At 48.6% G+C, this 24,591-nt stretch overlaps 1 protein-coding gene across 2 annotated transcripts in view; it reads left to right on the forward strand.

Annotated features, from left to right (window-relative positions):
* Positions 1-21,864, forward strand: part of LOC144159336 (GILT-like protein 1) — a 239,541-nt gene extending 217,677 nt beyond the window's left edge. For both annotated transcript variants that reach the window (XM_077690751.1, XM_077690750.1), the window contains one exon: positions 21,017-21,864. In XM_077690751.1, the coding sequence (XP_077546877.1) occupies positions 21,032-21,607 (576 nt within the window). In that variant the 5' untranslated portion in view covers positions 21,017-21,031 and the 3' untranslated portion in view covers positions 21,608-21,864. The remainder of the gene's footprint in view (positions 1-21,016) is intronic.
* The last annotated feature ends 2,727 nt before the right edge of the window (positions 21,865-24,591 follow it).

Consider the following 24,591-nt stretch of genomic DNA (forward strand, 5'->3'; position numbering starts at 1 on the left):
CAGATTTAATCCGAATACGTGTTTTTTTCAAGAACATTTGGCTTTTTTGACACGTAGGCCTTCGTTCCCATGTACCACCCGCGTACAATGCACTGAAATGGGGTATTTGTGTATGATTTGGACTCATCAGCATCTTTGATAAGCATACAGCTGCAGATCTTTTTAATTCCTAGGATACCGTAATGGCGTTGTGCATGAAACATAGAGTGCATGGCATGTGACGTAAATCTATTTGTTATATATATATATATATATATATATATATATATATATATATATATATATATATATATATATATATATATATATATATATATATATATATATATATATATATATATATATATATATATATTATTCGGGCACGGAGACTTGCACAACCGTTTTTTCGAAGAGTGATGTTCAGACCCTGAAGATCTTCAAATACAAACCCACTGCTATTTACCCCGTTCCTAGACCTTTTCTCACTGAACTACGGCTGGAAAATCAGTGCCGGTTATTTTATCTCATCTCCGAAATCTCCATCTCCCTCCCCTCTATCTCTCTGTGTGTTTCCGAAAATGCACTCATAAATCCATGTTGAAACGAACTTTAAACACATACTTTCCCGCCTGGGTATTTCGCCTTACCTTTCGCGCGCTCGTCGCATTTGCGTGCGAAGCAGCAGTGAGCGCGCCAGTTTTTCGTCATGAGCTCTTGTAGTAGTCACCCGATATCAATCGACTCCCTACAAACTACTCTCTGCCGCGCCACAGCTACTAATGACATCTGCTTTAGCCGAAAAGAAAGGCGGATGACGTCGACTTGTGCATAAAACTGTTTTAGAGCGAAAGCTATATTCTCACAAGCCCAGAAAACGGCTTGTTTCTGGTAGCATGAGTGTGACCTTGAAGCTCAGGCAAGGTCAAGCGAGTGCATCATGCGGTTGCGCAGTGAAAGCCCCAATTGCTCATTTTTTCCAAAGAGGGGTTGGAGAGGGGATAGAGAGAAAGAGTAAAAGCACTTTTTATCACGGAATAATTTGAGAAATGCGCAGACTGTATCCAAGTTCACTGCGGGTCGCGTTGCCGGGCATCTGTGTGCGTGCTCACTGCGCGCTCTCGGAGCGAAAACTGAGCTTCGTTCGACAAACTTCGTTTAACAGCTTTCAACCACGGCAACATTGTTTTGGGGGCGTTGTCTACCGATGCGTACGTGTTACGTTTAGTTCTGGGGGCCAGATAGACCTCGACGTTGCGGGGATATTTAGTGCACGGCTTATCATCCGGAAACGGTAACGTTGCATCGTTACCGGTTGGACCGAAGGCGAAGTGACTCGTCAATCCAGCCAACAAAGTACCTGCAATCTGTCATGACTATTCAAGCCAGTCTGGTGCTTCTAAACAGTCTTGTTGGAGCATGTTCTTCAGAAGAATACTATTCCTGTCCTTTCTGATAAAAAAAATGGCTGACGATTACGGTACTCCCTAATGTGATATTTGGGCGCAGCAGCAGTGCGCTGAGGCAACACTCACTCGTGGGTTTTCTCGACGGCAGCGATGATGAGCCTCTGCATCGGCGGCGTGAAGTGCGTCTCACGAAGGGACCACGAAGTGCGTCTTAAGCGAACGCACATCATAGTCACGCGCACGCCCCCTCCCGTTTTCGCTAAGCGTCGCGCCCTCGAGCGCCTCGTGCGGGCCCAGCATACTGCCCCCTCACCACCCCCGCCGCACACTTCGGAGAGCGCCGGCTCGCGTCGCCACGGAGAACCGCCCTACCCTCCCAATTTCGCGACACTCTCCTCCTTTGCTTTCTTTCATCGTTCGCTTTTTCTTTCACTCTTCGGTCCTGGCCATCGTTCCACGGTTACGCCGACAACCGGCTCAGCCCATAGACGGCCGCCAAAGGGCTGCGCCCTAAAAGAGGAAAGGGTGATGTCGAAATTATCCAACACTGACTGGCATTGTGGAGAAGCCGAGCCTCCCTGCACTTGCTTTGTCGAAATTGAGGAGGACACTTATGATTAAGAGCAGATGATCGGGCTCGGCGTACTCATTCTATTCAGCGTTTAAACAATCCCGGAACCGAGACAAAAATATTTTCCTGTGACCTGTCATTCATCATCATCCTCACTAGCAGCAGCAGCAGCAGCAGCAGCAGCCCGGTTGTGTACACTGCAGGACGAAAACCTCTCCCAACTATCTCCAACCACGCCTATCGAGCGCGAGTTTAGTCAGTGTTTTCCCCTCGAATTTTCGCAACTCGTCTCGCCATCGTAACTAGCAAGCTTCCGCTTTCCCTCGAAAAGCTGGTCTTTAATCAGTACGCTCTTCCGGTAATGACGTATGGGGCAGAAACTTGGGGTCTCACTAAACGACTTGAAAGGACACTTAGGTCCGCACAACGGGCAATGGAACGGAGAATGCTAGGGGTCATGCTAACGGAGAGGAAACCAGCCGCGTGAGTTAGGGAACCGACTAGGGTGGAGGATATTCTAGTTCTCATTAACCGAAGGAAATTGGCATGGGCAGGTCATATAATGCGTATGACGGACAACAGGTGGACACTCCGTTTAACAGATTGGCTTCCAATAAACCGCGAAAGAAATGGGGGTTGGCCCAGGACAAGATGACGAGACCTGTCATTAAAACTGAGCAAAGAATTAAACAGGGAATAACCTTCCCCTCCCCCTCCTCGGAGCAGTACTCGCTCTTCCCCATATGTGTAGCCGAACAACACAACTGGTACGCTTTGCGTGGGCGGAAAATCTGGGATATTCATTTTATGCGAACTTCTGTCGCTTGTACATCTTTGATTTAGAAAACTCTTCCTGTTCGCCTAGTCATAAAAGGGCCCGCATCCGGAAGTGTGAGCAGAAGAGAAGACGCAAACAAATCCACCAGAAATCCCGACGGCGCGCGCTCGGCGCGGGTGTTCGTGGGAGGCGATTGAAGTGCTTGTTCCGCCGCATCTCTCTCGTCCTCCTGCTCTCCCCAACGGCTGTGCGTTGTCTCGTCTATATGGCGCCTCGAAGTGTGTGTATATATACGCGGATATACATCACTTCTTACTATCTTGGTAGACGCCATGCACGGCCGCGCTCCGAAGTGTTGGGCTAGCATGCAGCGGCGGGAATAAATTAGGCTGCGGTGGAGGGCGATATGTTTGCCTCGGTCGGATGGGATGCCTCTCCTCTTCCGCATTCCTCCGCGCCACCGGATGTTGGTGTGTGTCATGAGTTAGTAGCACACGGTCATTTCGCGATGTATTGCGTGCAAACTACCACATAGATTCAGTGAACAGCGTTTGATTGGCAGTGTTTTCCGTTCTCGTGCAGGTTTTACAAATGCCCCAGCCTTACAACATCGCGCGAAAGTAGCATACATTGCTCCTTGCAACATGCCACCCAATTATCCCCTTCATTTAACCCCTACCCCTCTTAGGCTACAAGTCTTCCTATTGAACAAAATAAATAAATAAATAAATAGGTAAATAAATAAATAAGTAAATAAATAAATACGTAAATAAATAAATAGGTAAATAAATAAAAAAATAAATAAAACTTTTTGCTGGCTTCACAGTACGCATACAGTATTCAGAGCACGGGCACGCATTCCGTGGGGTCGATCCTACGAGCGCTTGTCCCGCGTCAGGGAAAGCAATGCGCTCGCTGCAGTAGCATGCAACACTGTTCACAAATCGCTGTACAATAACTCTTCCGCGTCTGTAACACTCTGAGAATTTAAGAGCATGTAGCGGCGCCTAAGAGTAGGCGGGGCTCTTAAAGGGGTCACTCGAATGTACAGACCCAATGGTCTACACACCCGAACTCCAAATGGATTAGATTTTCAATCTAATACAATGCAATTCAATTTAATCCAATTCAATCCAATATAAATCCAATTCAATCCAATGCCCATCGCGCTTGAGCAGCACGGCCATTCAAGGTCCACGCGAAACTGCTCAACCTCGGCCAGTGTAGCTTACGATACAAAACGCAGTTCCATACAGTGTGAAATCTGCTGAAACAGCGGAGGTGTGGTTCTCTTGTGTCGGCTCGAACATCAGCGGGAGCACATCCGAGAACGCAGCGCCGTCGCCGCGCAAGTTGTACGGTTCGCGCAAAGGAATCAGCGGCAGGAGGCTACCTCTCTTCGCGGGAGGAACAGAAACCCGCCCCTGCGAGACAACTACGCCCTGTATCGGTGGGTCGATTCTCATACCCACAGATAGAGGCCGCCGTCGGGTCATGGAAACCAGCTGCTACCCCCGCGTGACGGACGACCAACAGCAGACGGACGAATAGGCTCGACCTACAAGACCTCCATTGTTTAGATACCGGAGGCTTCAGACACGGTCACGCCGGTAGTAGAGAACATCACACTTATGCCGGTGACTCGAGTGATTAACCCGGATTTCCCCTCAGGCATGAACTATGCGATTTTTTTATTCCTGTTTATTTTTTTACGTTTTAGATTAGGTCATCAACATGTTTTCTTTGGTTCTAAACTAGTTGTTGTTGTAGATACATTTATTTGAGTCAACAAAAAGTAAAATGAAAAAAATTGGCCGCGTATCTGCTCCTTTCGTTGCAAATGCCGTCAAAAGACGATAGTCTTTATCGACTTTTGCCAAGTAAATGCCTCCCTTCGATTTCCCGCTCACCTCCCATGTTGTTCCTCTGGCGTCGCGCTCCTCCCAAGGTAAAGACGCTGTAGAATCTTCTGAAGCGTTGACACACAGCCCCATCGCCATCGACAGCCATCGGCCTTCGGCTGCGAACCATCTTCACAAACTGAGGCCAGTCTCCCTTGACTGGCATCATCATCATCATGAATCGCACTTCACGAGCGCACGCATTGCTTCTTTTTCTTCTCATTACCGCTCGACGTTCCATTAAAAGACAGACCTCCATGGTCGCTTCTCTTCCCCTTTGACGGTCGATTCTCGTCCTTGGGGGTCGACGGATCCCACAACTTGGTGCCGAAACGACCCGGGAACTCGTGTCTGCCAGGCCGACACCGACAAGCAGGACCGACAGCCTTTTTTCGACGGCTTCTGCTTGAGAGACCGGCGGACCTACCTCCAAGGATGACTTCGATCGAGAGGAAGCTGCGACGACGAACGGCCCTTCGAGACAAGCTTTCAGCCGCCTTGATCGAGATAAACGACGGCCTCCGAAGTGGCACTCTGACCACGGCGATGGACGCAGCGGTATCCTTGGAGAGGATCGAGGCGATGTATCGACCCATCCTGAAGCTGGACGAGGACATTTTGGGGGACATCACGGACGAAATGGTCACCGAAGAGACTTCAAACACGACATCGTTTAGTGACAAGGTGGTGAAGATAATGGCGGAGCTTCGCTACAGATCCCGAGACCAGCAGGCTGGTGAGTCTCTTGTTTTGCCTCCTGGAACGATATCATCCCATAGCGAGCCCGCAACCCCTAGACCAAAGCTACCAACAATAGAACTCACGAAGTTTGACGGAGACCGACATAATTGGACCAGATTCTGGAGTCAGTTTGAGCACGCCGTGCACAACAATCCGGAACTGCGAGCAACGGAAAAATTCCATTATTTGACCAACCTAGTCACCGGTTCGGCCGCTTCAGCAATAACTGGGCTTCCCATGACAGAGCAGTGCTACAACGACGCAATAGAAATACTCCTGAAGCGGTTCGGCGATCAGTCCCGGATTGCGCAAGACCATCTGCAAGCGCTGATTGATGTTTCACCTGTTTCGTCCTCAGCTGACGTAACTCAACTACGGAAGCTGTACGACGACGTGCAGATTCACTGCAGAAGCTTAAAAGCCTTAGGAACGAACCCAGAGACATATTGCTCCATGCTACGTCAGATACTTCTAAGGACGCTCCCTCCAGACATGGTCCTGAGGTACCATCAGCATTACAAGAAGTCATCTGCTGCCTTGACATCCGAGACGCAGCATGAACAACAATCGACAGACCATAAGAAAAGCTTTGACGCCCTGATGAACTTTCTTGAACACGAACTGGAGTGTCTCGAGGCAATCATTCCGAACCCGTCTCAGAGAACAAATTTGAAGGCGACTGGCAAGCAAGAACAGCAATCCGCAACAGGACGTTTTGAGCACCGACCTTCTGCAGCGGCACTGTATGGGGTAGCTAATGAGACGGAGAAGTGCCTCTTTTGCTCCGGACCGCACGATACAGGATCTTGTTCAGATAAGAGTATCCCAATGGAGCAAAAGAAATCACTCCTCACGAAATACGGACGTTGCTTCCGTTGTTCGAGTCCAGGACACATTGCTCGATACTGCCGGAAGCAAATTGCTTGCCCGCGTTGCAAACGACGCCACGTTCTCTCCATGTGCTACGCAGACACGGATAATTCTGAAAAGGGAAAAGTTACTTCAGCCCCCATACAACTCCTCTCTGGACAAGCAGGCAGCGTGGTACTACTTCAAACGCTGATCATCCAGGCTTCTGGCTCCTGTAGTACCGAAAGGTGCAGAGTTCTCCTAGCTGGGGGAAGCCAGCGTAGCTTCATCACTACAGAACTCTCTAGGAAGTTGGGGTGCGAATTCATTGAAGAAGAAGTATTGACTGTAGGGGTCTTCGGAGGAAAAGAAACTAGCGAAACTCTCAGGAGAGTTCGAGTCCGCTTACATGACCCTACCGGAAAAACAACACTCAGCGTGGAAGCACTGGAGGTGAAGTCCATTTGTAACCAGATGATTCCTGTTCCCGACGAACGAATCATAAACGCTTTACAGTCACACTCCATCGACACGACAGCCGTGCTCTGCGGCTCAGAAAGTGACAAGGGCATAGCGATTCTGATCGGTTCTGACTTCTATTGGGACATCGTGACAGGGAACATCAAAACAGTTGGACCTTGCATGAAAGCCGTTGAGACACGACTGGGCTGGACCGTTCAAGGGCCTGTTCCGACTCCAACAAAAATAGTACACTGCAAGAACGTCGTGGTTTTGCACGCAAGCCCGTCTGATGTCACGTCCGCTCTCAAACAATTCTGGGAACTAGAGACCATTGGCATAAAAGATCCGACACACACTTCAACTCAAGATCAGGTCTTAGAAGACTTCGAGAAAAACATACGACTCGTAGACGGCAGATACGAAGTTGCTCTTCCTTGGAAACAGGAAGTCGATCTACCGGACAACTTCGAGGTAGCGGAACGAAGGCTCAGTCATTTGATGAGGAAGCTATCATTGAGCCCAGCAAGCGTAGAGGCGTATGATAAAGCCATTCGACAATACATCGTGGATGGAACCGGAGAAAAAGCTCCTACGACAACTCCCAACGACGGCCGCTACGTTTATTATCTACCACATCGAGCCGTCATACGCGAGGACCGCCTTACGACGAAGATTCGCATCGTTTTTGATGCATCTTCACACGCCAGAGGAGTCAGGTCGTTGAATGACAACTTGGAAGTCGGACCAAATCTAAACTCGGACATTGTCGCTCTCCTTTTGAGGTTCCGGCAGTTCAAGATTGGCATGACTGCTGACGTTGAAAAGGCCTTCCTCCAGATCACCTTGAAAGAACAAGACCGCGACTCCCTACGCTTTCTTTGGTTTGAAAGCTGCCCACAGCTCGGTCAACCGCTTCCGCATCGAGAGGTTTGGAGGATGTCGAGAGTGCCGTTTGGTGCAACTTCAAGTCCATTTTTGTTGATGGCAACGTTACGACACCATTTTGGGTTGCATCAAAGTCGCTACCCCCGCACAACGGGGCTTCTCATGAGATCTATGTACATGGACGACTTGGTTTTTGGAGCTCACTCGGAAGTGGAAGCAAAACTCCTATATCAAGAGACCTTGGAGATCTTCAAGGCTGCTTCCATGAACATCAGAAAGTGGATTACGAATAACCCTACCGTAGCTGCAGTATTTCAAGATGGCTCTTCCCAGGAACAAACAGAGTATCCCCTGCCATCTCCTAAAGAATCGAAGGTGCTCGGTCTACGATGGGATACAGTGAAAGACTGTTTTGGATTCAACCTTCAGGCGACCTTGAAACCACACGACAGCCCAACGACAAAACGGCTTACTCTTCGAGCCATTGCCCAAATTTTCGACCCTCTTGGATTTCTAAGCCCGTTCGTTGTCACAGCCAAGATCCTACTTCAAGACCTGTGGAAGCGAAACCTTGGTTGGGACGATGAGCTTCCGCAAGATCTACTTCGAGTTTGGGAGCAATGGTGCGAAGATTTGTGCGCCTTCAGTGGACTTGCAGTTCCACGCTTCCTTGGTCATGGCATAAGTGGATGCATTACGAAAGCGAACTTGCACATATTCTCGGATGCAAGTCCTCGGGCCTACGGGGTAGCAGCTTACTTATGCCTGGAATTTGACGACGACTTGAAGTGTACGCGATTGCTCTTGGCGAAAAACCGAGTCGCGCCGATAAAGGAAGTGACGCTAGCTAAGCTAGAACTGACAGCTGCATCCCTGGCTGCACGGATGAGCCGCTACATCAAGGAAAACATGGACCTGAACATCGCTGAGACACACCTTTGGACGGACTCGTTGATCACCCTATGTTGGGTTCGCAAGGAAGCTGCTACGTGGAAGACGTTCGTAAGGAATCGGGTACAAGAAATCAGAAGACTCTCCACAGCAAATCAGTGGCATTACTGCCCAGGAACCGAGAACCCGGCCGACCTACTAACAAGAGGAATAGGAGCGCGGTCGCTGATACAATCCAGGTCATGGTGGGAAGGACCTGCATGGATTTCCTTTTCTCATCACTGGCCCTTACAACCGGCTAGTTTTGACGCGCAACCAGAAGCAGCAACGGAAGAGGCAAAGCCACAAACCCTCACACTGCAGATATCCAGCTCAAATCCCATAGACATCGCCAGATTCAGCTCGCTGTTACGACTACATCGAGTAGTCGCCTGGGTGTATCGATACATTCACAACCTGAGGAATGAAGATGGGATCGTTGGGCCCTTAACTAGCGATGAAATTCAGAAGGCAGAGGATAACTGCATCCGGACTGTACAGGGTTCCGCATTTCGTAACGAAATAAGTTGCATTCGAAAGGGACAGCCTCTGTCGAACACATTGCTCAAGGCCTTCCGTTTGTTTCTTGACCAGCGCGCTATTTTACGCGTTCAAAGTAAGATAGCCGCTAGTGAGGAAGGCTATGACGTCAAGAACCCTGTCCTGATCCCTTACGACGCTCATTATGCGAAGCTGCTGGTCCGACACGCACATTTAAGACTTGGACACGCTGGTTTACGCGACACACTAGTTCAGCTTCGAGAGAAGTACTGGATCCTCCGAGGTCGGCAACTTGTGAAAAAAGTGCTCAACAAGTGTACTACCTGCAAGCGGTTTCAAGCAAGACCGTTCAAGCAAGAGGAGGCACCACTTCCTCGAGACCGCGTTACCACCACGGCCCCGTTTCTCACGTGCGGGATAGATTTTGCAGGACCACTTTTTCTCAAGGCTGACTCCTCAGCGAGCCATGCCTATATTGTCATTTTCTCGTGCGCCACCACAAGAGCTGTTCATCTCGAATTGGTCTCTGACATGAGTGCTGACAGCTTTGTTAGAGCCCTCCGTCGTTTTGTATCGCGTCGTGGGTTATGCAAGACGGTATACACAGACAACGCACGAACTTTCAAGAGGACATCGAGAGAACTTGGCACCTTATGGAGAACGATAAGGGACGCCGACGTACAAGCGTACTTCGCAGCGTCATCCATTGCCTGGAAATTTATCGTGGAGGGAGCTCCATGGTGGGGTGGGTTTTATGAACGGCTGGTGCGCTCCATCAAGTCGACGTTGAAGAAAATGCTGGGACGACGACTAGTTGACACCGAAGAACTCTCCACGATCATCACTGAGGTTGAGGCGATCGTCAACTCCCGCCCTCTGACTTTCGTGTTTAGCGGTATATCAGAGCCTACCCCGCTATCACCAGCGTGCTTTCTCGTCGGAAGAAGGCTCACTGCGCTACCTCCGTCGGATGACCTAATTAGCGAGTCGACTTCGACGAGCCTGAAGACAATGTGGGAGAAAAGAGAGCGGATGCTGGATGAATTCTGGATGCGCTGGAAGAAAGAATACCTGAATGAACTGCGTTTTCAAAGCAAGACACGTAATGGGTCAGCAGATCGCATAAAGCCCGGGACAGTTGTTCTGCTCGAAGACCCCAACAAGCCCAGACTTCTTTGGAGCCTCGCTCGCATCGAACAGATTCAGCCAGGTCGCGATCAAAAAGTGCGCTCGTGCACCATTCGCCTTCCAAGTGGACTCGTGACAAGGCGGCCCGTCCAGCGTCTTTACCCTTTGGAAGCAGACTGACCTCCCAATTTTGGTGGCCGGGAAGATGTAGAATCTTCTGAAGCGTTGACACACAGCCCCATCGCCATCGACAGCCATCGGCCTTCGGCTGCGAACCATCTTCACAAACTGAGGCCAGTCTCCCTTGACTGGCATCATCATCATCATGAATCGCACTTCACGAGCGCACGCATTGCTTCTTTTTCTTCTCATTACCGCTCGACGTTCCATTAAAAGACAGACCTCCATGGTCGCTTCTCTTCCCCTTTGACGGTCGATTCTCGTCCTTGGGGGTCGACGGATCCCACAGACGCCAAAGGTTTGCTTAAAATTTCTCGCGTTCAACTGCTCCAAACCGGGCCGGGAGGTCGGGTGTTCGCGAGCCTCGAGCTCGGTACATTTTATTTTCAGTCGTAAAAACAGCACACGAAGCGTTACCCCACGCACATCCCTTTTTCTGTCTTAGCAGGCGCAGAAGAATATTACATGTTTGGAAGCTACTAAACAGCTGTCATGATTATTTTTATCGTTCAGCTGCATACAATGGGCGTAAAAAAGGCAAACAAGATGGCCAACTCCCCCCCCCCCCCCCCCCCCCCCCCCGCCTTCCTCAATCTACCGATGTCTCGCAAAGTCGGAATATTCTCGCAGTCCCTCGATTGGCCCTTTTCAATTAGGCTACCTGATTACACTCCTATTTTCCAGGCGGAATTATTGGCAATGATTTTGGATCTTCTACAACCTCATCATAGATTTCCGCATGTTGTCATTCTTTATGACTCACTGTCTGTGTGTTCCGCATTAACACCCGAAAAAAGATTCTTCAATTATCCGCACATTGCGGTCATTTGTTCCTCATCAGCTTTCTGAGGTTAGATTAGTGTGGGTTCCAGGACATGCAATGAAGTGGCTGATCAATGAACCAGTCTGTCTCTTTAGTGGCCCCGTGGTCGCGTGGTGTCCAAATGATAGCTTTCTTTTGGGGGCGAGATTTTGGGCTCCTACAACTCCTCCAGGCTTATCGGCAAGACGCCCTTATCTCTTCTAGGGATTATAACCACCTTTGCCATGCATGGAAGCCGATGTTTTGTGAATCAAGCATATGCGGGGTAGCAATCCCTAAACTTCGTTGCAAAATTCCCCCATTAAATTTTTATCTTTATAAACCTGGCCTGGCTGCATCTTCACAATGCCCTTTCCACGATGAAATGGAAAATATATAACATTTGTTTTTAATTGCAGCAGCTTTTCCCCAATGGACGCATGCATCAGGAGTCAACCCTAAAACGGCTCCACCTTCCGCTACCTACTTCCGAGGTTCTGCCACTAGGCACTTCCGCCCTTGGAGTTTGCCACAGGGATGTTGTACCCATAGAGTTTCATACTAATATACACTAGAGGGAAATCTGGCGCCACCGTCTAGGGGAGCCGCGCTTCAGCGAGCGTGCCGTCATGTACCGGGCAGGCACGTTCCACTTGTCCTTGGCATGGCTCATGAACAGGCTCAAAAGTTGGCTTTGGCTGCAAAAATGCAACAATTATACTGTCGCAGATTAATAGAATTTGTTTCATTATTATAAAATTAAAGCTCCAGAAAGATTTATTTGTCAGGGATTATTTAGAAGCTTCATGCGAGATGATGATGATGAATAAACTTTATTGGAGACCAGGTGCTGATGTTAGGGCACCCGCCCGGTGGGAGGCTTCCTTAGTCCGGGATGCCTTGGGCTATGCTGGCCATCCGTGCCCTCTCCACCAATCGTCGCTGGTGTGGAAGGTCGGAGCTGGTCAGCAGCTCCACCCACTGCTCATAAGTAGGGTTGGGGTTAGGGGTGAGGGAAGGGGATTGCTGGCACTCCCATACAATGTGGTACAGGGTGCCTGGGTGGGGGCAGGAGTTGCATGTGGCAGGGTATTGGGTGGGATACATGGCATGTAGCAGGGTGTTATGTGGGTAGGAGTTTGTCTGTAGGCGCCGGAAGGTAGTAGCTTCATCGCGAGAGAGGTTCGGGTGGGGGAATGAGTATATGCGACGCTCGTTCCTGTAGTGGGCGAGTATTTCGGCGTATGTTTGCAGCGGGGTGGGCTTAACTGTTGCTTCCGATGGGGGTTCGTGGCCCTCGTGGGAAACGGCCCGGTGTGAGTGAGCACGGGCAGCGGCGTGTGCCGCTTCGTTACCCCCGAGGGATTCGTGACCTGGAGTCCAAATTATTTGCAGTTCTGGGAGTAGTTTCGCTTGTTGCAGAATTTTCAAGGCGGGTTGTGATATGCGTCCTTTTAGGTAGTTCCTGCAAGCGGCTTGGCAGTCAGTAACAATGGTTAAAAAGTCTTGGCCTGTTGTGGCGGCAAGGGCAATGGCAACCTCTTCAGCTGTTTCGGTGGAGTTGGTGAAAACAGACACTGCAGCGAGCTCAGCTCCTCTGGAACTGACCACGCTGGCGGCTTGTGCAGATTTGTGGGGGTATGGCGATGCATCTGTATATCGGGTGCAGGGGAGGTGGTGGTATTGATTATAGATGTTGCGGGATCTTGCTGCTCGGCGTGCTTTGTTGTAGGTGGGGTGCATATTTCTTGGGATTGGAGCAACGCGAATGTTTTGTCGTATAGCCAGAGGGATGCGAATTTTCTGGTCGTGGTTGGGCGGTATAGAGTATTTAAATTTCAAGAGCGTTGCCCTACCCGTTGGAGTTAGTTTAAGCCGCTGTATTAAAGCCGCGAGATGAACAAAAAAAAAAAACAATGTTACCCCTTTTGGCTTCAAGACGAAAAAGAAGCCATGTGGCTAACCAAGCCAAGGAGGCGAGGAACGTGGCTAGCTGCAATGGCGCCGCCCACGGCGGCCCACGAATGCAGCGCCAGATTTCCCTCTAGTATATATTAGTATGAAACTCTATGGTTGTACCCACCCTTTACTCTTAAGTTGCGGTGACTGGCCGGTTTCCCTGCTAGCCAGCTAAGCGTTCACATTTATTTATTTTTTCTTCCTGACTCTACTTTCATATGATCTGAAAAATATTTTCTGTTCTGTATTTCTTTTTCTAACTTTTTGCATTTAAAATTATATAGGTCACATCATAATTAGGTACAAATCTTCTTGGCCAATCCCCCGCGTGGGTATGTGCCCCTTTTCTGAGGCAACCAACCAACCAACCAACCAACCATCTTACCGGTGTCTGTAATCGTGACGCACAAAATTCCGGTTTTATTTCTACTCGTAAAAACACGAGCAAGACCTCCTCGTGCTCACATATTTGTGACTCAGTGGCAGTGTCAGGGGATTAATATACTAGGCATGTTACCGAGGAGACGTCATAATTATCTTCACGTTTGAGTTACACGCACTGACGCACAAAAAGAAAAATACTAAGATGAGCAAAATCCCCATCAACATTTACCAAGTGCCTCGTAATCGTCGTGAACGAAATTTCGGTTGTATTGCTACTCGTAATCGCAACACCAGAAATATTCTCCTCATGCTCACCTATTTCTGACTTAGCAGCCTCAGAATGCAATCACAATTGGGAAGTCGTCATAATTATCTTCACCTTCGAACTACGCGCAATTGACGATTAGAAGAGGAGGAAGCGAAGAAGGGACATCCGCATCGACATCATCTCGGCGCCTCGAGATCCTCGCGCTCAAAATTCCTGTTCCAGCAGGGCCCAGGAACCGCGGCCGGGCGTGAAAGGTTTTTCTCGCCTCGCCAGCGGGCCGGCTCTTACCGGCGGCCATCAAAATTCGACGATGAGGGCCCGGGCACTTCTCCTTTCGTGCGCGCTCCTCGCGTCGGGCCTCGTCGCGTGCCTCGCCCAGGACTCGGAGGCCCCGGCTACCTCGGACAGCACGGCCTCTTCAAGCCTTACGGCCAGCGTCCGGCAAATGGTAGGCACACTTGCTGATCCGTCGCTTGCCATTTTGTTTGTATCGCTCCTGGTTCACGGCTTCGCCAAGGCCAGTTTCATCGAGCACCACACAGGGACTGGATCAATAGCTAAGATATGCGCTATCGTGCCGGTTGTTGGCAGTGTGAATTCGCGGCCGTGGCGGGCTGACTTGGATGAAAATAATTTCCCGCGTGTAGGATGTCTCGGCGCACGCAACATAAATCAGGGTCGTCTAAATCAGTTCGTACCAGTCACCTGTGGTGTACCGCACAGCATGGGTTACGCTTTCGACGTGTACAACTGCGGTTAAAAATTTGGAAGTGGCTATTATCACGGCAACAGTGAGAATTACCATCAGATATTTCTCACGGCAGTCGCCTCTCGTTGGCGAAGAACGCTACCTGGAGACCTTATGGGATAAATATCCCCTAAAAAGCCGTGTTCGCGGCTGCTCCTGTAGCGCTGTGGTATAGTACTTGGTTTTATACAAGAAGGCTTAGGCTCGAGTCCGGCATTGCGATGTATTTTGTTTTTTTTAGCTTTTGGAATTTCTCGGTCATCGTGATTTTGTTAATGATTTTTTTTACTCTGATTTTTACTGTATCAAGAGACGATGCACAGGACTTCTAAAATGGGTTGAATTACGTTTAATATAGGTTGTGTTCTGTGTCGTTGGGCTGGGTTAAATTAGGTTTGTTGCAGTTTGGCTGGATTTGGGTAAGTCATGACGCGCTCGGTTAGGTTACGTTAGGTTCGGTGAGGTTAGGTTATGTTAGGTTACGTTGGGACGCAATATTCTTCAGCAATTTTTAGGCCAGCCAGCTTTTATGGGAACTGCCGTGAGAATTTCCTGGAGGTAATTCTCACGGCTGCCGTGAGTTCAGACGCAGCTTAAGAATTTTGAGAAGGCGACCATGGCCTTTCCATTTGAAACAACACCGGGAGCGTGTGCAAGAACAACAAAAAAAGATGTTTAGTGGTTGGTAGCCTTTCGTCACGAAGAATGTTGCACTTCGTCTGGATTTAAACAGAGGGAATCATGTAGGGTATCTTGTGTTTCGGACATCATGTCATTCGTCTGTTTCATTAATTCAAAGAAAACAAGAATGCTTGGTGCACTTTTTCACAGTGGTTTGAATGCGGCTGCCCGAGCACAATGGCCGAACGTGCAGGGAGAAATTACGCTGCTTTGCGCCGCATCTTATAATTAATGGATAAGAGCCTTAGTTGCTGTCTGGAGCACCACTATTTGCAGCCCTTTTGAGCCCAGCGAAGCGTCACATCCTCCGTTTGAACGGCTTTCTGCATGCGACTGCCGGTGGTGAATTGTATGATTGCCTCCCGAATAATTTAAACCGTCCAGGGCTATTTAACATGCCTCGAAGCCTCTCCTTGAATACAGCTTTTATTTCCAACTCCACTGCCTCCCCCCTCTTTCGCCTCGCCGCAGAGCGCTCTAGCCACTGAGCCATCGCGACCGACCGTTGAATCAGGGCAGAGAATATCTACCGTTGTACTCAACTCCACCAATTCAATGGCGCCGGTACATTGCAACAAGATGCCTCTACACCATTTCTGGGACGAGAAGTAGGGAGGCACTGAAGGTGTTAAATCGAAAGCGACAGAGCCACTCGCACCGCGGCGGCGATCGACCCGCCGCAATATGATCGTATCAACGTTTTCCTGTTCTTTCATCTGTTTGCGAAGGGCGTGCGATCGCTTTACTCTTTAGCTGATGACGCAGGCCCCGGGACATTTTCCTTACACCCCTGGCAACAAGGCTTGCGCACTGAGGTAGCATCGATGGATTGGTCACTTTCACCACCTTGAACAGTTATCAATGGTTATCGTACTTAAAAGCGTACGGAATGTAACGTTTTCAAAAACTAAAAAAGTAAACAAAGTGAAAGACGAAGCAGCGGGCGTTCTCACTAAGAGGTGTTTATTTCCTCTCTTATCTGGGTAGTGGCTCCGACCACAGGTCCACGCCTTCCGCTGCTCGCTTACATCCCAGAGTACAGACTGCAGCAGAATGTGCAAGCACTTATCACCACCACCTCCTGTTTCTTTTCCTTTTTTTTATGAAACCACCTTCGGCGCAGCTGTTTTTCCACGCGTTCGCTTGCACTGACTATCTACTTGTTATACCGCATTTGGTTTACCGCGCTTTTCTGCGCCGCGCTTTATTTTGTACGTCTTCACAGAAGTGGTATCTCGACGGAACTTCTATTATGAGCTACGTTAAGATAGGTTACGTTAGGAGCGTGCCGCATCCAAATAGTTCGCATGAACTCTCCGCAAAGACGTAAATTTCGTTCTAAGTATAGTCATGTAAAAGGGTTGAGAGTTGGGCGAATTGGTAATGATGCATCTCGAAAAACAAACTGCGCGCAAATTAACGGGGACAAGAGCCCACTGGGGCACTGCGCTTGCGCCGTCTTCATGTGTTCTTGTCCCCGTTAATTCGCGTGCAGTTTGTTTTTCGAGATGCAAGTATAGACAGTCACCCCCCGGGCTGTACCTATAGCCTTGTTCTTTTCTTTCTACACGCAAAAAAACGTATGTTCAATGCGGGTTATACCAATATATTATTGCGCTATTCTTGTAAGACGTGTATTATTCACTGGTTCTGCCTCATTTGCGGTTCGAGCTGTACTTATCCAAAGGGGATACAACGCCCAAATTCAAATGTGCTGTTTAACGCAATGAAGAAGACCTTTTCTGTTGTGTTAGCGTGCGAACAAATTAACACTATTTGGGCTTATCAGTCCCACACCAACCGTACTACAGAGGAGTGTTATTTTCCTTTTTTTTTTGAAGTTTGCGACGTTTACCTTGTTTACATTTGCCGAAACCAGCACTGGGAATCAGCCGTGCGTTACCTGAACCTCGACTGAATTACCCCACCACAGTTTGAACGTTTTTCAAAGCGAAGCTATTTGTCTCACTGGTGGCGTCGATGTTCGACGAACACGCACTGGACATTGGTTTACGATGATGATGATAAGCGAAGGCACATCAAGCGCTTCAAAAAAAAAAAATGCTTCCCGTGGTCGGAGTTGAACCTGTGTTTCTCGCGTTATGAAGCCGACCTTTATCCGACTGCGCGCTTCTGATGTGGTCAAAGAAATTAGATTTTCGGACTTTGACTTTGACCTAAGGTTGCAGGGGAAGGGGGGGGGGGGGAGAGAAACTTTCGCGTTTCAATCATACTTCCCTTAAGAAAGGGACTTTCATTTTTTTTTCCGTCATCTGGACTATTTGCCATGTTTTCGTATGGATAAATGTGAAAACAAGTAAAAAAATTAGCAGTGGCTTAGCTCGGCTAAGCCACGATATACGTAGCGTGAGCTAAGGTCCAGCTGGTTATTCTTAGCCTTTCTGGTTGTCTAGGATTAGCTGATAATCATGCTTACTGTTGTTAAAACGATTTCCAAACCAATTCAATTTAATCCACTCCAATCCAATTCAATCCAATCTAGTCCATTCCAGTCCAGTCCAGTCAATGCTCCTCGCGCATGGCTGCTCCCGCAGCACGGCTCTCCAGGAGCCACGCGAAACGGCTACCAAGCGGCTCCGGCGCAGCGTCAGACTTGGCTACTGCGCAACGGAGGTGCACAGCTAGGCACGCGCCGGCGCCAGTGCGTCTGCCGCGGCTATGACGTCACTCCTCTGGGATGCGCATACCGGCGAATATGCAGACTCAATTTCCTGCACACCCGTACTCCAATTGGATCAGATTTCAATCCAAGACAATCCAATTTAATCCAATCTAATCCAAATCCAATCCAATCCAAGTCAAGCAAATCCAATCCGATCCAAACCAATCCAATGCTCCTCGTGCTTGCGCAGAACGGCCCTTCACGGCCAACGCGAAACTGCTCAACCTACGCCAGTGTAGCTTACGCTACGAAATGCTTCTTATTAGTTTAGCTTCAGTGTCCTGCCCCTACAAGTGTGTTTTCCTGTAGCACTGTTTTTTTTTGTTGTTTTTTCAAATATGCTATTCTAGTGTACCACTACTGGTCGAAGCCGGCTGCTTATTGTAATTTGTTATTAGCGTTAATATTCGGAACGTTTTACCATTAGTACTAGTAATTCACCTTTACGTAAGTAGTTCGCGAGGCCCCATTAGAGAAATTTACGCTTTCATAAGCGCCCTCTCTCCCTTATGCGTCCGCACGAGCCCTTCCAAATCACTGACGCTATCGGGCTTTCCACTACATTGTTTTCCGGTTCTCTCGCATCGTGGTATTGTGATTTACGGTGCGCTCCCCGCTGCATTTCTGGGCTCCTTTTCCGCCTTCTTGTAGCACACTTATTTCACATAGTGGTAAAATGTGCGTTGTGGTTCCTGCCTGATTTGTGAGCGAACGCGAAACATACGAAAGTAAAACGTCAGCCAGTGGTGGTTAAGAAGTCAGCTGTCTTCGTATGAGCGATGGTGCGGTGGCGAAAAGGATACCCATCGATTGCTGCTTGAACGGGTGAAGAGCGATGATGCGTCGCGCTTGACACGGTCACAAGAACAGGAAGAGGGGTTCTTAATGGAGCTGTAGGGCCATGACTGATTAATAACTCTTGGATATTAATGATACGAAGAAGAAAAATAGGGATTAGAACTAAAAGGAGGATCTCTGGGTATTTTTCACGCACAGAAAAGAAAAGGGTGCCGACTTCGAGCAGTCTTGAAGATTGCTTGGCTTATAATCTGACAGTTTTGTGATAGAGAAAAGCGTATATCCCTTACCAAATTGAAGAAAAGTGTAGCCCGACGAGTTAGAACGAGCTATTCAGGATGGATGCTGGCGCAAGAATGAAACACAATCGCCCCTCCTTGGATGAAGTGCAAATCCGTATGTTAGGATGGCTTTTTCTTATTTAGAGTTACGAAAAAATTGTCAATACATCAACAGCATGGGACCGGCGCTCCGGCGTCCGATTGTTGAGGAGGTCACATATTTAACAGCAGTAAGGGGGCGTATACTTTAACATGCCCACGTACAGGAAATTTGACTGCGCTAAAACTCACCCTGCATTTTCATTTATCTGAAAAAAAAAATATGGTTAGCAATGATGAGAGTGCAATGAGACTTCAACCATGCTAGGTGAGACTCCCTGGGACACAAAGCAGCATTTCCTCACCAGACAAGAATTTAGCAACCCTGATTGAGTGCGGTTGCTAAAAACCTTCCAGTGATTATACACTCACGCTATCGGTCTTCAGACACTCGATAGGCGCGGCTGCAGATCTTTGGGACAGGCCTTCGTCCTGCAGTGGACATAATATGGCTTAAGATAAAGATAAAGATAAAGATGAGAGCGCTACACGGGTGTTTTCCACGGATCATACAAACCGCACGGCTAACAGTCCTAGCCTTGTGCAGCCCCTCCCAAGCGGCATTGGCGGATGCCTCACCGTCCAAAGAGGTGAACGAGCCCCTTTCACCAACCCGGACAAGAACCTGTCTGGCGCGGAAGCTCAAATATTGAGGCAAATTCAGACAAACACTTACCCTAACAAATCCCGGCTATCCAAAAAGTTCCCCCGAAAACGCACAGCCGCATGCAATAAATGCGGAAACCCTTTCAACTTATTTTGTGCAACATCGGCCTGCCCTATCATCATCTGGCCTTCAGGAAACACCATCACAAACACGGTCCCGCTATGGAAGGAAGCTCTGGTTGGATCCGACTTTGTGATTCAGAGGGACTTAATTCTTCCAGCCCGGAGAGAAGCAGAAGAGTCTTGGGCCCTGGGAGGAGGGCATTAGCCCTAGGACTGTCGCGACACCTCTTTCTTTTCTTTTTTTTTTTCAAAAAAACTTTTTTCTTTCTCTCTCTCTCTCACGGGAGAGGGAAGTCGTTCGTCTAGAACGATGTTTTGTTCATCTCTTACCTCGCACTTGAAGCGGAATAGGAGCCTTTCTTGTGATGGAGAGAGAGAGAGAGAGAGAGAGAGAGAGAGAGAGAGAGAGAGAGAGAGAGAGAGAGAGAGAGAGAGAGAGAGAGAGAGAGAGAGAGAGAGAGAGAGAGAGAGAGTTCTCGAAAAGGGCTGGGAGGCTTTATCCTTTTCCTCATTACCTTGCGCGCAGGAACGACAAGCAAGGTTATCATCTCGCTAAGCATTGAAAGCGGATGCACGCAGTCACATGCCGAAATTTATTAAGAGTAAAGCAGACTTAAGGGGTCGATCAAGGCATAAAGCAAGTTTCATTCTATAAAAAAAAAAACTGCTTTGTCCCGATTACAATGCTGCCAATTTTATTGCAGACTTCCAACAAATATTTGGGATGTTAAAGAAAACATATTCAGCAGTGGCAACTCTGTAATCACTTTTCAGCGGTTTTCCTGTGATGCCAGAGAACATTATTTGGGCCGATTGGCAGCCGCCGCCGTGAACCACCGCCAATAAGCATGACTGGACTAATATAGTCGGCCCTTTAATTACATTTGCTCGCGTCACTTAAATGCCGACACGGAGTTAACCCTATGTTTGCAGTGCTTGCGTATAATAGGCGACAATTGCTAGTATTAGTCACTGCAGCTCGAAATGTGAAATTTTTCCAATATTTATTCCGTTTTTTCCGAATAAAAGAAACGTCTTTTATGGTGAGTATGGAGGTTAGCGAGTTATCAAAGGCTGGCTTTTTCAGTCTAAACAAACTTTTATTTTGTCGTCACGACACCTTAAAGTTTCCGAGGAATTTTTTGTTACTGTACGTTTTCATTTTTTTTTTTTTTTCGCGCTTGGATTCGTCATGCGAGTGCTGAAACGCGACCTTTCTGGTGTGCTTCCGGTAGCAAACTGCTGACGTCCCTTCCGCTCATCCCGGCAGGTGAACGTGACGGTCATGTACGAGTCGTACTGCAAGGACTGCAGCTGGTTCATTACCAAGGAACTCGTGCCCGTGTACAAGCAGCTGCGCAAGCACCTCATCCTCGAAATGGTCCCGTTCGGCCGCGCCCGCATGAGGGAGCCCCAGGGCGCCGACACCACCGTCTCCTTCTCGTGCCGGCACGGCAACGCCGAGTGCCAGGCCAACATGGTGCACGCGTGCGCCATCGCGCTCTACCCGGACCCCGCCGTCCACCTGCACTTCATCGCGTGCACGCTCAAGGCGTGGAAGCCCGAGAAGAACGTCATCCGCTGCTGCCAGCAGCTGAAGCTGGACAGCAGCAAGATTCAGGGATGCGCCGCCTCGCCGCAGGGCAGGATCCTGCTCCAGAAGATGGGCTGGAGGACGCTGTCGGTCAGGCCGCCCATCAACTACGTGCCCAGCGTCATCATCGACGGCGGCTTGAACAAGCGCCAGCAGAAGAAGCTGCAGAAGGAGTTCAAGAACACGCTCTGCAAGCACTTCAGGCCGCCGGTGCCCCATGCGTGCGAGATGAAGAAGAAGAGAAGAGGATGGTTTGGCAGGGGCTGAAGCTTGCTCCTCGCGTGGGCCCGCTGCAGAAACTATCCGTGAAATGACTTTCCGCTAAATTTCACGAAGTTGCCGGGCTGGGGTCGCAACGAAAATTCTCGCGCTTGCAGTTCTGCCTGCAAGAAGGGCAGAGCGCGGTGTGCAAGCAGAGTGGTTTGTGGGAAGACTGCGCTGAGGGAACTGCCTTGACTTTTGGAAGATCAGGCGACAGAGATGGACCAAATTGAGTGTGCGCCGGGACCTTAATGGTCTATCTTCTCTCAATTCTATTAAAATCCCCTTTCGTAGTGTTCTTCACGCGCGCCTGAAACTTTTTTAGCCGGGGGGGACTATGTTACTAGATTGTCGTAAAAGCTGATCTGCGCGTGCGCCCTACGCACCTTCTTGCGTCTTTATTGGGAATGAGGACAGCACTCCAAGATAACGTACCTCACATTTGTGGGATAAAATGGTAGTTTCTTTGTCTTATGCGCCTTCGTGTGGATGGTAGTTGGATGGACTGGAACCCGCGTGGAGAAAGGTTTAGAAGAACTGCCAGTTTGGCTTGTTGGTATAGGTTCATAATGGGAAACAGCGCAAAAACAAAACTTGGACAAGAAAGACAACGGGACGAGTAGCGCTTCGTCCCGTTTTCTTTCTTGTCCAAGTTTTGTTTTTGCGCTGTTTCCCATTATGAGAAAGGTTTGCCGACCAAAAACGGCTGACTCGTTTTTTTAAAGCGAAAGCTTTCTCAGAGGTACCGATGGTGTGTTGTCAAAAAACTCACGCATTTCCCATAGACCAGTCGGTCGACTGAAAAGCACTTATAAGATCTCCGGAGATACGGCACGTGCGTGAAAGCGGGCTTTCATTGTGTCACAGCGGTTTTTCGAAAATCGCGAAAAAGGAACGGTTCAGATAACACAATGCACGCATCGATCGTAAAGGAGGAGGATAGTATACCTTTATCTTGTAAACCCCGTATCGGTATACATTTAAATCGTTCGTAGATGCGTTTACGTAATGCGCAAAAAAAATCGTGGCGTGGGTTCGTTCTTTGTTTGCGGTTGGGGTCTTTGAAGGTTTGACGATCGATTGGACGCACTTTCAGCGAAGGTTGGGCGCACTTTTATCGAAGGTTTTGACGCACTTTTGACGCAGTTTTGGTGTGAGAAAGCTTCCGCTCTTCTCCCAGCAGTCAGCAAGGGATGGTAAATTTTGTAGCGTAACACACCTGCAACAAACTTTAGAGGAAGCTTAACCTTGACGCGTTTGAAAGTTAGTCAGGTATACAAACTCGCTTTAAAACTCCTGAAACTAAGATCGGCCTCGGCAGCTTGAATTCATTTATCTCCGGCCTGGTTGCGCTCAGTTTATTTCTCAAAACCGCGTTTGTTTAACGTGAAGAACTAGTTTCGGCTATCAATCATTATGCAAAACATCGGTAAGAAATTATATCCGGACAAATGCGTAAAGAATTCAAAAGTCAGCCGGTACGTTGGAAAATGTGGGGAGGATATAGGGACAGAAAATGCTAACGAAAAAGTATTCCCGCTAACTCAACTCCAACTTTTCCAGCTGTAAAATAATTAAGACACCTCAACGGCGATTAACCCGTTAAAATACTCTCCGCTGTACAAAACTGCCGACAACACCGTCGCCACACTTCATTGTTTTCCGCAACGCTGACTACGTTCTAGGTGCGAGGTAGTTTCATTTTCACGAGAACATTAGTCTTCACTCTTTCTGAGCGCCATCCTATTACAGTTTCTGGTCTCGTAAGGGCAATCCTCTGAACTCGGGAAAAGCTCAACTTTGGTAAGAAGCAAAACTAGCTCGGTCGCGCCCTCATCACTGCAGCATTTATTCAAAGGCGCCCTCGGCGCTGCCGCGCAGGTCGTAAAACAAATCGTTTGCGGCAACGGCGCCGTGTTGTGGGGCAATAGACGCTCTGTTGACCCTGTCAGCGTTGCGACAAAGGTCCGTACTTACCGATTGTCCCGGCCGTTGGTGCTAGCACAATGGCTTTAATCCAACACCAACCCCGGGAACCATTTGACGTGTTGCGGAATGTTTTCACTGGCGCCCACAGACGGTGAAGCATCATTAGTTCTCATAACAACGTCCACTATTATTCTCGGTCGCGGACCCTTCATCAAGTGCCACCGGACTGGTCTTTTTTCCAGGCAGGGGTGGTAAACAACATGGTTAGTCTAGACATCATTTTTTTTTTACTGCCACGTGTAGAGCCCTATTGGAAATATTCTGCAATAGAACAGTGTTTTTTTTTTTGTCATTCATAAGCGGTTTCCGACGACAACTCTGTTAACCAGCTTCATGTAATTTTACTTTGGCTGTGTCTAGAGTGCCTTCGTACGGTACTATAAGAACTTTACTAAAGCGACGTCCATCGACGTTTCGGAAAAAAAAAAAAAAAAAAACCTCTTCCGGCACTATACTTCTATCATCATTAACGCGACGTATCGTAACGTAAACTAACCTTACGTAAGCTAAACAAGAGAAAAGAAATTATTTAAGGCTCCAAATGCTTACGTAATCGCAGAAATTATAATTAAAACTTACAACAGGAAGCTAAGGCGGAACCTCTACACTACGGCGGAAGACGCTCTGGCCTGTGTCAGTGCTGCCTTAAATAATCGAATGTCGTCGGAAGGCACTCCTGCCATGGCTGGCGCTGAGCTGAAGTGCCGTCGGACGGCGCTTTATACACTCGTTTTTTTTATTTTGTTTTATTTATGGCGAAGCAGTATACCTCTTACCAACCCAGGAAATTTTCGTGTCCGCGTCAGCAGAAAACTGCCAGGCTACTACTGGCTACACAAACATGATGATGGTGATGATGATAATGATGATAACTTTATTTTGCCCAAAACTGGGTGAAAGGAGGAAGGGGAAGTGGGAGCCTTCCTGAACTCCACCCCCTCAGATGGCGGCCTGCAGCCTTTGGGCGCTAGCGGCATCCTCGCCCAGTTGGACGACCTTGA

This window comes from Haemaphysalis longicornis, unplaced genomic scaffold, assembly GCF_048455015.1.
Source record: "Haemaphysalis longicornis isolate Haplotype H1 unplaced genomic scaffold, Haemaphysalis longicornis Haplotype H1 scaffold_10, whole genome shotgun sequence".
In the NCBI taxonomy this organism is placed as follows: Eukaryota; Metazoa; Arthropoda; class Arachnida; order Ixodida; family Ixodidae; genus Haemaphysalis; species Haemaphysalis longicornis.